The sequence below is a fragment of the Taurulus bubalis genome (genome assembly GCF_910589615.1).
Source record: "Taurulus bubalis genome assembly, chromosome: 9".
Lineage (NCBI taxonomy): Eukaryota > Metazoa > Chordata > Actinopteri > Perciformes > Cottidae > Taurulus > Taurulus bubalis.
The window spans coordinates 9013602-9027503 of NC_136597.1; the positions used below are offsets into that span (position 1 = coordinate 9013602).

At 46.2% G+C, this 13902-nt stretch overlaps 1 protein-coding gene across 3 annotated transcripts in view; it reads right to left on the minus strand.

Annotated features, from left to right (window-relative positions):
* The window catches only part of hipk2 (homeodomain interacting protein kinase 2), a gene marked incomplete at both ends in the record, with an annotated part of 47151 nt that extends 39619 nt beyond the window's left edge, over nt 1-7532 (minus strand). For all 3 annotated transcript variants that reach the window (XM_079223798.1, XM_079223797.1, XM_079223796.1), the window contains one exon: nt 6355-7532. In XM_079223798.1, coding sequence (XP_079079924.1) covers nt 6355-7532 — 1178 coding nt within the window. The remainder of the gene's footprint in view (nt 1-6354) is intronic.
* Between the last annotated feature and the right edge of the window lie 6370 nt (nt 7533-13902).

Below are 13902 nucleotides of genomic sequence, written 5' to 3' on the forward strand. Positions count from 1 at the left end.
TAGCCTTGTATATGCACATTAGCAAATTCCTCCAATTGAGAAAACAAATGCATCTGTTTTGTTCTGTTGAAAACTTCATGGGAGCCTGCATGGGCCTCTGCACACCAGGCATTCACTGTCAAAGTTGCAGTCAGTCCGAACACACACACACACATACACAAAAACACACACACAGCCAGCATGGAGCCAATTGCAGGTCCCTACCGGGCCTCCCCGATCCAGCTTGGATCAGCTTCTCTTAGTGTCTCTCCTCTCCTCTCTCTGTCTCTCTTTCCGACAATCACTGTTTCTCTCAGTCTTCATAACTCTCTCCCTCTGTGATTGGACAACTCTGAATTTCATCAATACTCTCATGACCGCCCCATGAATTCAGAGGTCCCAAAATGAACATTTCTTTTCTTTCATTTCACAAGTCTTCATTGCCCTTGTTGCATATTTTCCATCCTGGTGCTGGCTTTTAAATATTCATGCCAGTGGATGGAAGAGGTGATGGGGGTTTGAAGGGAAGGTGAGGCGAGGTGGGAGAGAAGAGAAAAGGAAGGAGGGCGGGAAGGAGCCGAGGCAGCGGTGGGGGCTACCCCCTTTCTGGAGCTCCCTGCGGAGGGATGGCGGGCATACAGGAATGGTGGAAGGGGGGGATCAGCAGGGGCCCTCATGATTTATTTAGACCCGGGGGCACCTGTGCCAGTCAGCCGCTGATGGCAGCCATCACCCTGCCATCCCTCTGGTGCTTGACTCCGGAAAAGAAAGACAAATCTGTGGCAAGCAGGAAAATTAATATACGACTACTGCTAAGGGAAATTTCACCCGTCCAGTTAATGATTTTCAGACTCAAGTGAGAAGAAAAAATTTCCATTGTTCATAGTCGTAACCCCACAGTTGAGTCTGGACTTTTTAATGACCTTCCACTCCATGTTCTACGTTAGTCTATGCTGTTATGCAGCAACTCTACAAACACCATTAAGGTTGAGCAAGTTCCTTCATACATTAACTCCCCCCCCCCCCCCCCCCCCCAAAAAAAAGCTTAGATGAGGAAAAATGCTATGTTTCAAATAAGCCAATCAATATAGAGCAGCCTCCCTGAGCTCAAGTGGGCGGCTCACTGTATTTTATCAAGGCAGCTTAATTTCCGTCAGCTTAATATCCTGGGAAATGTATGGAAATTGAACTGCGAAGGAGAACAAAGACAAGTAGCCAGGATGAAACGATGTGGTGAAACTCAGAAAGCGCTGTCTTATCGTCAGAGCACACAGTCCCACACTAGCAGGGTAGCACAAACACACACAGAAACTCACACATATAGGGCAGCTTGTCAGAGTGTATTGATTGGTGCTAGGTGGCCAAGTTCACTTTTTCCATAAGAGTTAAATAATTCTTATTTGTTATTTGCCCAAATGAAGCGGTTACTGTATATATGTTCCTATGCATATGCTTGACTACCAGTAGTTAATTAGCTTAGCTGCTACATGTCTCCTGCTTACCGGCTGCTCCGCTGAGACACATGGAGAAGCTGCCCAGAGGCAAATTATAAATGAGAAACAGGTTATTAGGATTCTGTCATGCATAGTAAGGTGTTATGGTTGTCATAAAGAGCACAGAAGTGAATACAGGGAGCAGTAATTATCATTTTAGGGGCATTTCTTTTTTATTTCCTTATAGCAGTCAATGATTTTTGCAATTACTGTCAACAACAACAAGATGGCCCAGGCCCTGAGTGGCCACGCACTGGAAATATAAGGCTTAATAAAAAACAAACGGAAACCAACCAGAAAGTCAGCAGCAAAGTCACAACGTGCCACAGCAGCCACCCAGTCAGGCTGAACCTAATGAAAGCTCATCTGCATTAGTAATAATCTGCAAAGGCTTGGGGGGGAAATAGCGCTGTTCCAGGTGCTGGTGAGGAATGCAAAACAACGACCTTCTATACACCCCACCACCCACCCACCAACCCACCTCCGGCCCTCAACCCTCTGCTCCCCCATTTCCCTTCTAATGGAAGATTCTTTCTCCAGGATCTTCACATAAACAACTCCTACAATACTAACACTGCCGCGGAGCGTATCTGCCTTTCTGTCCTTTTCTAATCCATCTTTCCTCAGTGGCAACCCGATCCTGGCGTTTACCTACACCTCTCTCCCCATCTGCGGCACACACACTTTAACACACGCTTCACAGAACAGTAACTAATAGCAACCTCATTCATTAAAAAAAAACCTTGATGTTTCGCACGGAGTCAGGGTAAATGTGCTGGAACGCCTGCCCTGTCTTTCTGGTTGTGCAACGCTAACAACAGATAGAGAGATAGACAGGCAGGTGGGGTAGGGGCTCGTCTTACACTCAGCCGCCTCAGCAGTGACTGCACAACCCCTGATGGAGACAGATACATATTTCATCAGTTTTTAAGGCTTCGACATAAGCCCGGCGGTGTCGGAGATCCCACTCTAGCATCCGCTGCACCCATTTCTACTGCCAACATGAATAAAAAAGACACTGGTTCTAAAAGTAAAGTGCGGAGAGTTCCATAATCTGGGCTTTTTGTGAAGTTTCCATCTGAATGCATTAAGATCTCTTCTGCCAGAGGCCTTTCGCTGCACACTGATAAGCATCACGAGTACACAGACTTTGGCCACTTCAGATCCCTGGTGACATCAAGAAGTCCTTTCCTCCCTTTCAGACACTGTTGACTCATTGTACAACGTCTTAAATACTAATTCCTCCGCCTCTGCTGCTGTAGTGTATGTGCCATGTAGGTTTCTCACACAAGTGTGAAGTCTGTGATGCGTGCAGGTGCAGGCTGTTCTGAACAGCCACACTCAAAGGTGTTGTGAAAAGAAAGGGGATAGACTCGATAATTAATTATTGAAATATTGGGATAATGGAGCACGCTTCGAGAAGCCGTTCACAGTGTTGCACTATTCGAAAAATGTAAGATTGAAGAGAGCTCTGCATAATTTTTCATCTCTGCACACCTCAGCTAGGAACTGTGCAAAGTAGGTGAGGCAGATGGGTTGTCGGTTCCAGAATTACAGAAATTGTTCGACCTCTGTCATGTATGCTTAGGCGTTCTGTGAGGATTTTTTTGTGCTTTGCATCAACCTTTTAAGTATAATATTGGTTTGGGTTCAGGTTAGGCTCCAGTTAGGCTCAGCTTGTAGTCGAGTCTGGAAGTCACAGATACGGACCAATCACAAGCTTCGGGTTCACAACCATGCAGAGCTCTACTGGATGTACGTAAAGGCCCTTTGCGATAAAGACGAGGCCTTTGTACGGTCCAGCAGACAGTCACATAGGAAGAGAGCGAGTTCTCCTCACATCACTGCCTCTACCACACGCCCGGCCCCTGCCAGCTGCACCGCCTCAGGAAACTTAACATCAACTTAAATAATGTCTTAATGTCTTGCTGCATTCCACCCATCTCATGGCCTTTACCTGATGAGATAAATAGGACAAACATGCCCAACTGGGACAAGACAATAATCCCTTTATTGGGCCCGGGGTAGGCTTGACTAGCCGGCTTACCTGTGACATCATTAGCTATGGGCGAGACGCAAGAAGAGTGGCAGGGAAAGAGAGGAGGATAAAATAAGTGGGACCAGGAGTGGGTCACAAGTTGATGTAATGAGGATATAAACGCCTCACAAATATTAAGAACACGATAAAGAGACACCGTAACAGACCGCACAGGTAGGTAAGTTAAATACTTTCAAATGATAGTGGGAAGGCTGAATTCGAGTCCATTGGCACCGAGTGCAGAAGTGCTCCAGACAGGCCTATTTGACAAGGATAGATGAGCTCAGCTACATGAGCCAGTATTCGCTAAGCAGTGAAGCGAACAAAGTTGAAACTCTAAGCGCCCTGAGAGCTGTTCTTGCAAATAGCACATCACTTGTTTACCTTGAATCCTGGTGTTTAATTTGCATGAGTCAACCTTGTGGAAAATCCATAAGTCATTTGCAAGGCTCTTACAGCACATGCAACGCTATCTATGGCATTCAAAATGCAAACAGCAATGTGTGAGGGATATAAAAATTCCCACCAAATGGATGTAAGCAAAAGCGAGTGATAATGGCTCTGTAAGTAGAATGTCTGCAATAGGCCTAGAATGACTCTTTCTTCATTCTCATGTCATTTCATTTCATCACCCCAAAACAAGGTTCGTTGAGAAAAACGTAAGCGCACTAAGACAAGACTCAAATATTTTATTTCACAAGAATCAAAAACGACAACAATGTTTTTGCTATTGTGGAGGATATAGAGTAACACAGAGCCAGCAGGTTGGAGCTGGCAAATCCCACCTGTATGTAATCTCTACCCTGTAAACGTACCGTCTGCAGAAACAGAAACTATCCTGCAATCTTCTCATCTGAAATCCTCAAAGATGGTTTGATGTTCTCCTCTAAGCTTTTGAACTCCCCATGAACTCCACCCGCAGCCCAAGTTTGCTTGCTGCCCAAACGGCATGCGATGCTGAGACACCCGTAGTGCTCATCTCCCATGAGTCCATTCTTTGAATTGAATTGTAAGGCTTGCCTCATTCCTCACAATGAGACCTGGTAAAGCAAACGCTCTTGTTGTTGACATCCTGTACGTGCATGACATTATGCGTTGCAGAGAGGCCTGTGACACACACACACACACACACACACACACACACACACACACACACACACACACACACACACACACACACACACACACACACCACACCTAATGCCACAAACTGGTATCGGTGGTTAGTGGGTAATTTTCAGCCTTCCTTTCCCGTCCTCCACTACCAAGAGGAAATGAAGGGATGATCTCTCCTCTCTCCTCCACTCGTCACTCCGCCAGAAAACAAACAGGACCACTTTACGGCCCACATGTTGACCTACAGCCCAGGAGCAACAACAGGCTACCCGTGGTGTTTACCTCAGGATGAGCTACTTAAACGGATATAACAGCACTGCCCTGTTGACACAAACAATCCAATTTCCATGCAGGGACCTTAATATAATGTAGTTTCAAGATACAGTTGGGGAGAAGTGTATACAAAACAGTTCACTAAACACTAGCTCAGATAAAATAATATTCCTGTCAGACGTGATAAAAGATCAGGATCCGAGGATTTCTCAGCTTACAGGTTTCTTTCCCAAATGCAGCAGTTTGAATTCCATTACTGTTCACTCAAAGTTATCTATACTGTTGGTCTTGCCAGCTTCTTGTTTTAACAGGAAACAAGGGTCTCCGGTGTAGCACTTTAAAAACGGCAGTGATAAAATGTAAAGTTGACAAAACCAAACTAAGAATCCACTGAACTTCTGTCGACAGAAACTACACAGTGCACAGTTGCGGAGGCTCCACCTGGCCTTCGTCTTTGGGTTTATGTGTGTTTTTTTACGTGTGTGTGGCTCACACACACCTGTTCTCCCCCGGCACCAGGCCTGAGCCCCAAACAAAGCTCCTCTCAGTACGGACATGGCACTGATTCCGCGCACTGTTTCCCCAATGCTGCCTCCGCTGAAACCTAAACATGCTGTTTGGTATGGGCGAAAGAAGTCTGCTCAAGAAGTACTGGGACAAGAAAGAAAGGCCTTCCCAGAGACTCATCTGGTTCTAATGCAGGGCCCGCTGGTGTGGATTACAGGCACATATTACAGGAGAACTCAGGCTGACCTCTCATCTCTATCCCGGGGGAAATGGGAGCCAGCTATGGTGATGGGGGGCTGAGGGTCCAGGAGCCTGGGGTGCGGTCGGGTGAATAGAGGCATGTGGGCAGGCTGCCACCTCACACGATTGCTGTCCGTCTTCAATGGGAGAGTTTTTCAAAATCAGGACCCTCTCCATGACACTAAAACATGTCATTGCTTCAAATATTTTCTGCAGTCTCTCACATCTTTACCAGAGTTTCATCGAGTTCTGGAGCAACTAAACAGGCCTTTGATAGTCTTCAAAGTAACACCACAACATGCTTGTTTTTATCACACTAAACACAATAAGCAGCTGACTGAGCAGCAAGCCTTTGAGTTTTACTGTTCTGTCCCACATTGGAAGGGGGGTCAACTACGGGGGTAAATAAGCTAACAGGAAAGGCAGAATCAGCAGCAGCTCATGAGGCTGGCAAAAAAACTGGGTGTTTGGCCAAATAATCAGCTCAACCAGGAAAACATTCCTATTAAAGCTGGGATAAATCAAACAAGATGCAGAAAGCACAATGATCATCCAAACAAAACGATCAGGAACAAACAGGGGGACATATCTCTTTCTGCTTGTGCCATTTCCTCTGCTCATCAACAGTGTTACACACAATGCCTAAAGTAAGTCTTTCATATCCGTTTTACAGCAATATATTTATCATTTCAAAGCGGCAGCTCTTACCTGTAGTATCTGGACTGTAGATAAGTGGAGCAGACTGCTTTCGACACATGGCTGGCTGAGCCAAAGTCAATGACTTTGACCCTGTAGGGCTGCCGAGACGGGTCCACGAGCATGATGTTCTCTGGCTTCAGGTCAGCGTGGATCAGGCCCAGGCTCTTCAGTTTCATTAGCGCTGTGGCCACCTGCTGTAGAACGGGTCTGATGTACTTGAGCGGCAGGGGGCTGAACTTGTTCTGCTTGAGGAAGTCGTACAGGTTCTGCTCCAGCATCTCAAATACCAGGCACGTGTGGTTCTTGTGCTGGAAGCACTCGTAGGCCCTCACAAAGTTGTAGTCATCCGCATTCTCCGTGCTGAGACGTGCCAGGATGCTGACCTCGATCTGACCCTGCCGTGCGTACGACGGGTGGTTCTTCAAGATCTTGATGGCCACGATCTCGTTGGTGCCCCTCTTCCAGCACTTGACCACCTGTCCAAAGGTGCCCCGTCCCAAGAACTCCAGCACTTCGTAGGTGTTGGTCATGGAGCAGAGCACCTCATGCTGCACCAGCTGGTAGTCACCCTCACTGTTGGAGCCGCTGTTCTTGGAGGTGGCGGTGGAGGTGGCGGCGGCCACCGTAGCCACCGTGGCTCCACTTGCTGCCCCGTTCTGGATCATCGGTGCGCCGTGCTCCTCGATGATGTGCACACTGCTGTTGTTGTCAAGCTCCTCACTTTTGCGTTTAAGCCCGCATCGCTGGTAGGTGTCAAGGAGACTGACCGTGCTGCGGCGCGTCAGGTTGTGAACACCGACCACGCCACCCACACCGCTGCCACCGCCGCCGCCTCCACCACCGCTGCTGTTGCTGCTGCTGCCTCCACCCCCGCTGCCCAGCAGAGACCCCAGGGCCCCCGAAGTGCTGCTGGCTGAGGCGACCACAATGTGGCCCGCGCTGGCTGGGAAGATGAGTGCCTGCTCGTAGGGCAGTATGGAGCTGGCGATCTGCAGGGAGCTGTTGATGCCGAGGGGGCCGGTGGCGGCCGACAAGTTCTTGCTGCTGTTGTGGCTGTAGACTTTGCTGTGGGTGCCGTACCCTGTCATATCCCAGTTACAACTCTGCTCCACCTTCAGTTTCTTCACGCTAAAGAAGGCACTTGATTGGAGAGTGTGAGGGGAGAACACTTGCACTTGCGAGGCCATACCTGTGATGAGAGAGGGGCAGAGGGGAGGAGCAAACAGGACAGGAGGGGGATGAAAGTGAGAGGTTAGGAAATTGAGAGTGTCTGAAACACGAGTGGAAGCCAGTAGCTTTAAATAAAGACAGCTTGGGTCAGAGCAGGTCATTAAAACACCAAGCGTAAATGCTGATACGTCAGCATGTTTACCTCTTGAACTCTTTAACATCATAGTAAACTAACACGCACTAAATAAAAGACCTTCAAAATGTCATTACGCATTTGTTTAAATAATTGCTATGCAAAATACTGTTAGCTCTGCATCAATACAACTGGGGGGAAAGGGATTGTTTTTTGTGGTCACGATGATATGTTGTTTCTGATATTGTTATATAACGTAAATAAAAGTCAGAATGTTTAGCAGAAAGATGAGCAGGTTTAGATTGAGTGGTGCTTATGCAAACCACTGGTTCATGCGGAGGCAATGCCATTTCCCCACTGTTCCCATCTGCAGCAAAGTAAATAGGCTGAATACTAAAAGAACACCCTTTCATGGGTCACTCCACAGAGACAGCAGAGCAACACAAAACCGTACACAAAAACAGGCGCACAGAAAAGTCTGAGTGATTGCAATTTCCTTCCCCTCCACACAACCCAGCACTTGCATTTATTGGTACACAATTACTCACTTTGGGGAAGGTGGAGGAAGACATTTTGGTCAAGTAACTATGAGAACAGGAGAGGGGCACTGAACTCCCTCTCAACTACAGATCCTGAAGACAACAAAACAAAAGCAAAACTGCAGCGAGGCTGTGCTCTGAACTCCTGGGAACAAGCTGCCTCAGAATAAGCAAAAGCTTCTCCAAGCAAACAACGGCCCAAAAATAGTCCTTTTCTTTATCTCTCACTTTGCAAACAGGCTTGTTTGTAACATTGACATGATTATTACAGAGCAAGAAAGATTATACGAGACTTGTAGTAATGCTGTGTTTCCAGTAAACCCAACATGAGTTTACTGCTAACAAACTAAACTAAGAGCTTCCACCTGGCCGTGTCAATGCCCACACACTTAGGTTGTGCTTTTGATCTGCTGAATCAAAGGGCGCCACAGTCGCAACTCGCGCACAAACATTAGAAAAATCCATGCACGCAAACTGTTTGCTGCTCAGGAAAAAAAATAATTGCGTTTGTGTTTAATAGACTTCTTGAAAGCTGAGAAGTTTTGTTCTGTTCAAAGATAATTAGAGAAGCATTCCCCTCCAAGACGGGAGGACTTCCAACTGTGGGCTCTCTTCTGCGGACAGAAAGCGGAGAGGAGGAGACATGCCTGGTCACTTTGTCATTATTAGCCCTTTGAGTAGTGATGATGATTAATTTAGTAGGAAGTTGGCAGTCCTCCACTATACTTTGCCTCATTTGTTTTAACCCTTTAACCCTCCTAACCTCTCTCCCTGCTCCTTTTTTACCTTCTTTTTTTTGTCGCTCTGTGGCCTTGCTTGGATTTACTAGTTATCTGCGTGGTCATCTGGTCTTAGCCCTAATGCTGCAGGATTGAAGATGCAGTGCACATTATGAGGGCTCACTGTAAGCTTGGTAGGTGTTGTGCAGTAGCTGATGTAGCATAGCCCACCAATGCTTCCTGAAATACTTATTTAAGCATCAACTATGACATCTGCACATATAATCTGAACAATCATCAAGATTTTTTTTTCTTGTTTTTTTTTGCTGCTTCAAGTGCCCAAGCAGAGCCACTTCATGACCGGTCCTGTAGGCTAGTCCAGAGAGGTAATGAAGATCGTCCGCTAGGCTATTAGGGGCAAGGCTCTCTGCTAATCACATAAACCCTGAAGGCCAGATGTCACTCCTTGGATTACCAATTCCTCTGCCTGGACTTTACACTAAAAATAATTTGAATGATGGGTTGCGTCACAAAGCAGCGTCAACAGTGTGTGACGGAGAGCCTGACAGGATAATCACAGGCACAGACTGATGGACACAAAGATAGATGAACAGACACAGAGCTGGCTTGTTCCTTTTATGGAAAATTCCAGCATTAAATATCTGGCAGTAGGATTATGGATAGCTCTGGGTTGTACAAGGCCAGATCGAGGCGTGCTGCTCTTTGCATTAGCATCACATGAATTCCTCCCCAACCCTGATCTTAGTCACTCATTGACTCTCTGTCAGTTTTAACACTTTGGTCAAAGAGTTCACTTGACATTGCCTACACGGTGCAACGAACTGAAGGCCACACATATTCTCCTAAAATGAGGACGCCTCTAAAATAAAGCTGAGCAAAATATTTGGAAATGAATAGGGCTTTCTTAAAATTCACCTTTGACTTGTAAAGAAATTTTGCACGGCTGGTTTTTGCCACAAAACTCAAGGCTGCACAAACAGCGTCACAGTTTAGAGCCCTGTGCGGAACCCAGATAAGTCATTAAATAGACCAAAAGTAACAGGTCAAATGCCTGGAACTTTATCTCACGACAACATACACAGACAACAATGTGACCAATTATACTTCATTGAGAAAAGCCGCTCCAGTCATCATGAATCACTCTTCATCCAAACTGAAGTTCAAACATATTTATGATCTAGAATCTAAACAACCAAACCCACTTTACTATTGTTAGGAACAACACCTTCCCTTGAAATAGTCCCCTTGAAGTTTATTTGAATTTTTTAACCTGCCAAGTGTGAAATTGTAAAGGTCCATTGTTGCACATTTACAATGTTGGAATGCCTTCAGTAGCCGAGGCTTTCCATTTAGCATACCTAAAGGCACGCCGTGTGTCCCGCATACTGCAATTAAGCATACCAGAGCGGCATTTTCCAATGTTTAGAGGCAGCGTGTTGAAATGGTAGGAGTCAATGTTTTCAGAGAGATTACTTCTCTGTCAGGGCTTTGTTAATCTTCTTTTTGGGAGGATCAGGGCCGTTCTGCATGCCATCCGAGGGCGAGAGATGGACTGAAAAGGGAGGGAAGGAGAACAGAGCGTGGAGAGCGGGGCCATGAGTGGCCCTCACATTCTAGCCTGTGACCTGCTTCTGTTTGCTCTCTTTTATTAAACTCGTCATTTATACTGCGCTGACACCATGACAGAGAGTATTGATGAGGACGCCTTTAGACACCACCAAACCTACCAGAGAGTCCTTTGTAATTACAAATAGTCTTTTAATTCAAAACCTGCTTATCATTCAACGCAACCAGGCCTCTTCTCAAAGGTCTGTGCTTTTTTACAAATCATTACTTAAAACGATTTAAGGTTGAGATAAAAATAAATACAAAGAAAATCAGGCTTATAATTTTAAATATATCCCTCCGCCATCACCTAGTCAGGTCTGTCTGGTCGATGATCCCTGGCCTGCATATATTTGGACTACTTCCTGAGGCCTAATGGCTACCGACACAGACCGAGACGCTCTGATGACCCTGTCTCTTTACTGGACATCCAAGTGTCTGCAGGACTGGAAGGTGAGGGAGGGGGAGGCCCAAATTGCTAGCTAATGAAATGACTTCTGACTGTCTAGACAAAGCATTATCTCACCCTTCGCTGCTGTTTTGGTGTTGGAGCACTATACTTGCTGCACCTCGCTTTTATGAACACCCTGACACACACAGATGGAAGACAAAGACCAACATAAAGTGTCTTAGTAAAGTGTCGAGCCACCAGGACCGCTTCAATTCACCCTGGATAGATTCTCCAAGGAAATCCTCTGAAAGAACATGAAACTTCCAAAAGATATTCCCTCTTTTAGAAGTTTGATGAACATGTCGGTACGAACTCTCCGATAGGTGTGCAGCTGGGTTGACTGCAAAGGCCAGAGCATATGACTCAAATCTATTTAGTGCTCAAAGCATTCAGTGTCACCTATCTGTAACATTCATCTACATATATAGATAAACCAACGAAACAACTAGATGACAAACTGGGACAGTGTCCCTGTGGTTAAACACAACAGTGAACTCACCACCGGCGAGGAACACATTGTCCACACAGAGCGGCCTAGCCTGAGTTGCTGCCTCCTGACTGAGCTCTGCCCTCTTTCTCTCACCCCCACCACTATTTACCATCCTGTCTGCCTTTTTAGCTCTCTCATCTCTGCTTATTTATAGAATAATGCATCAGACCAGCTCACAGGGAGATACTGCCATGCAGGCTGCTGCTCCATCAGCTTTTATGCTCTTCCTGACCACAGTATTTGACCAGTTGGAATGGGCACGCCGTGTCTCTCGGCTCTCTTACAAACACACAAAAGAAGGGCAAATATCCATCTCTCATATTGACAGCGTAAGAGGAAAATGTGAAGGCCGTTTGACAGACACATACAGGGCTTCTCAGCTCGTAAAATCGGCAACATGCCCGCTGTAAACGTGACACTCCCTAAACTCTCCCCTTCCTGGACGCAAGCAGCCAAAGATACAGCATGTTGTGTTAGCTGTGAGATAACATGTTCGGCCAGTACTTGTTCAAATGTCAATGCATAGATACATCAACAATGAGAGACAAGCACACAGGAACATCGATACAAAGAGGCGCATGCGGCCACACACGTTCACATCCATTGAGGTGGTGGTTGAGAAATATTAACATTTCTAATCTAAAGTAAAGCTGCTAAAGCTGGTTCCCCTGGGTAACTGTCAGTAGATAAGGAGGCTGCCATTAATGCTGTAAGTGTGGTCATAAAACGGCTGGAGTGAGAAAAACATTTGCCTTGTTTATACTGCCAGGTCAGCCTAACCAGGCGGTGAACCAAAGCACTGGGTGGAGGAGAGGAGCGGGAGACGGGGAGGAGGAGGAGGAGGAAGAGGAGGAGGAGGAAGGGGCAGCAGAGTGGCTCTGCTTGAGCTGGATTTCTTATTAATCAAATCACGAGTGCAGCAAGTATACAAAGCACAGCACCCAACTTCCTCCCCACCGAGAAAGAAAGAAAGAAAGAAAAGAAAGAGAGACAGACAGACTGACGGATAGAAAGAGGCCTTGAAATAAATGCCCTTCCTGCAGCAGAATGTGGATCAGAAAAACTATTTGTTCTGTGCAAAGTTCTTGTGTGTGGCGGCATAAACATGAGAACACAGTGAAAACGTGACCGACCATAAAACCAACCGCACCTGTTAACGCGCGGCTCGACTGCACTACCGTTGACATCCACAGCTTTGACTACCGTTGCAACGCTGCAGGGCCGTGCAGGGACACACACCTGATAAGCAGCCGTTCTCCAGAATGCTTATCGTGTACACACAGCGAGAAACACCCCACCACACCACACTTCCTCTTATGTCATTAGGAGCAACAATGACAGCTGGACACAATGTACTATAATGAGATCAACATATGAGAACTGCAGGCAAGGAACAGTAACCCAACACAGACAGCAATGGGGGAGGACACACAGATGAGTACAATGTGGGAAGAAAACACTGTACAATGGCTAATTGATTTGAGAGGGGCCAGTGCAGTATGGATTTAGTTGCGTGCCGACAAAGTATGAGGTTTTTAGTGTGAATGTGAATGGCGGCCTTGTTTGCTGCCCTCGCAATGTGCCACAACCTGAGGTTTTGAAAGGACAGCGCTTCGGCGAGTGAAGGACAAAGGCCAAAATACAAAATTAAATACAATGAGGCTGATGTTCAAACGTGTGCACACATGCCTGCAAACACAAACACTGGGAGCTAGGTTCCTGTCAGGCTGAAGTAGAATGAGGTATGCCGAGATTTTATCTCTAAAAGATCTAAACTCTCTCTAGACACATATGATTATAGTCTCTGACCAAAAGAAAAAAAACAAAGGAATTAAAAAAAGAAGAAAATCCACCACAATTTCCATTTTGTGTGATCCCTCGTTACTTATGCATGGTTTGCCTAATATTTATGCGGTTTAGATTTGTTACAACCCCACTTAAATGATGCTCAAATCCTGTGATCTAAGTGTTGAGGGAGTTAACAGTCTTCTCTCTCGACTACATTTTTGGAGCAGTATTTGCAGTTGGTAAACTATTGATTTGGAGTGCAAAGTAAGAAAAGTCAAACAGCAGCAGACATGAAAAACTGCAGGCAAAGACTGAGACAGTCGAGGGGAAAGATGCCAGGTGGAGGAAGCCCTGCCTTTGGCAGTGTGTGCCCCCCTGCCTTGTTCTATGGAGCAAGCACACATTTGAGTGTGTTCTTGAACTAGGGGGTCTGCTTCTGCATTAATGTTCAGAAACATATACAGCTGCAATAAGGCCTGTCCTGCTCCACCAGGCAGGCACCCAACACTGCACACACAGCTCTCTGCATGTGTGCAGATGTTTGTGCACGTGACTGGAGGCGTGTACTCACCCAGACATGCAACTCTGCATGTTTCAGAGTCCACATGTTCATGTGTGTGTGTGTAACTTCATGACTATTG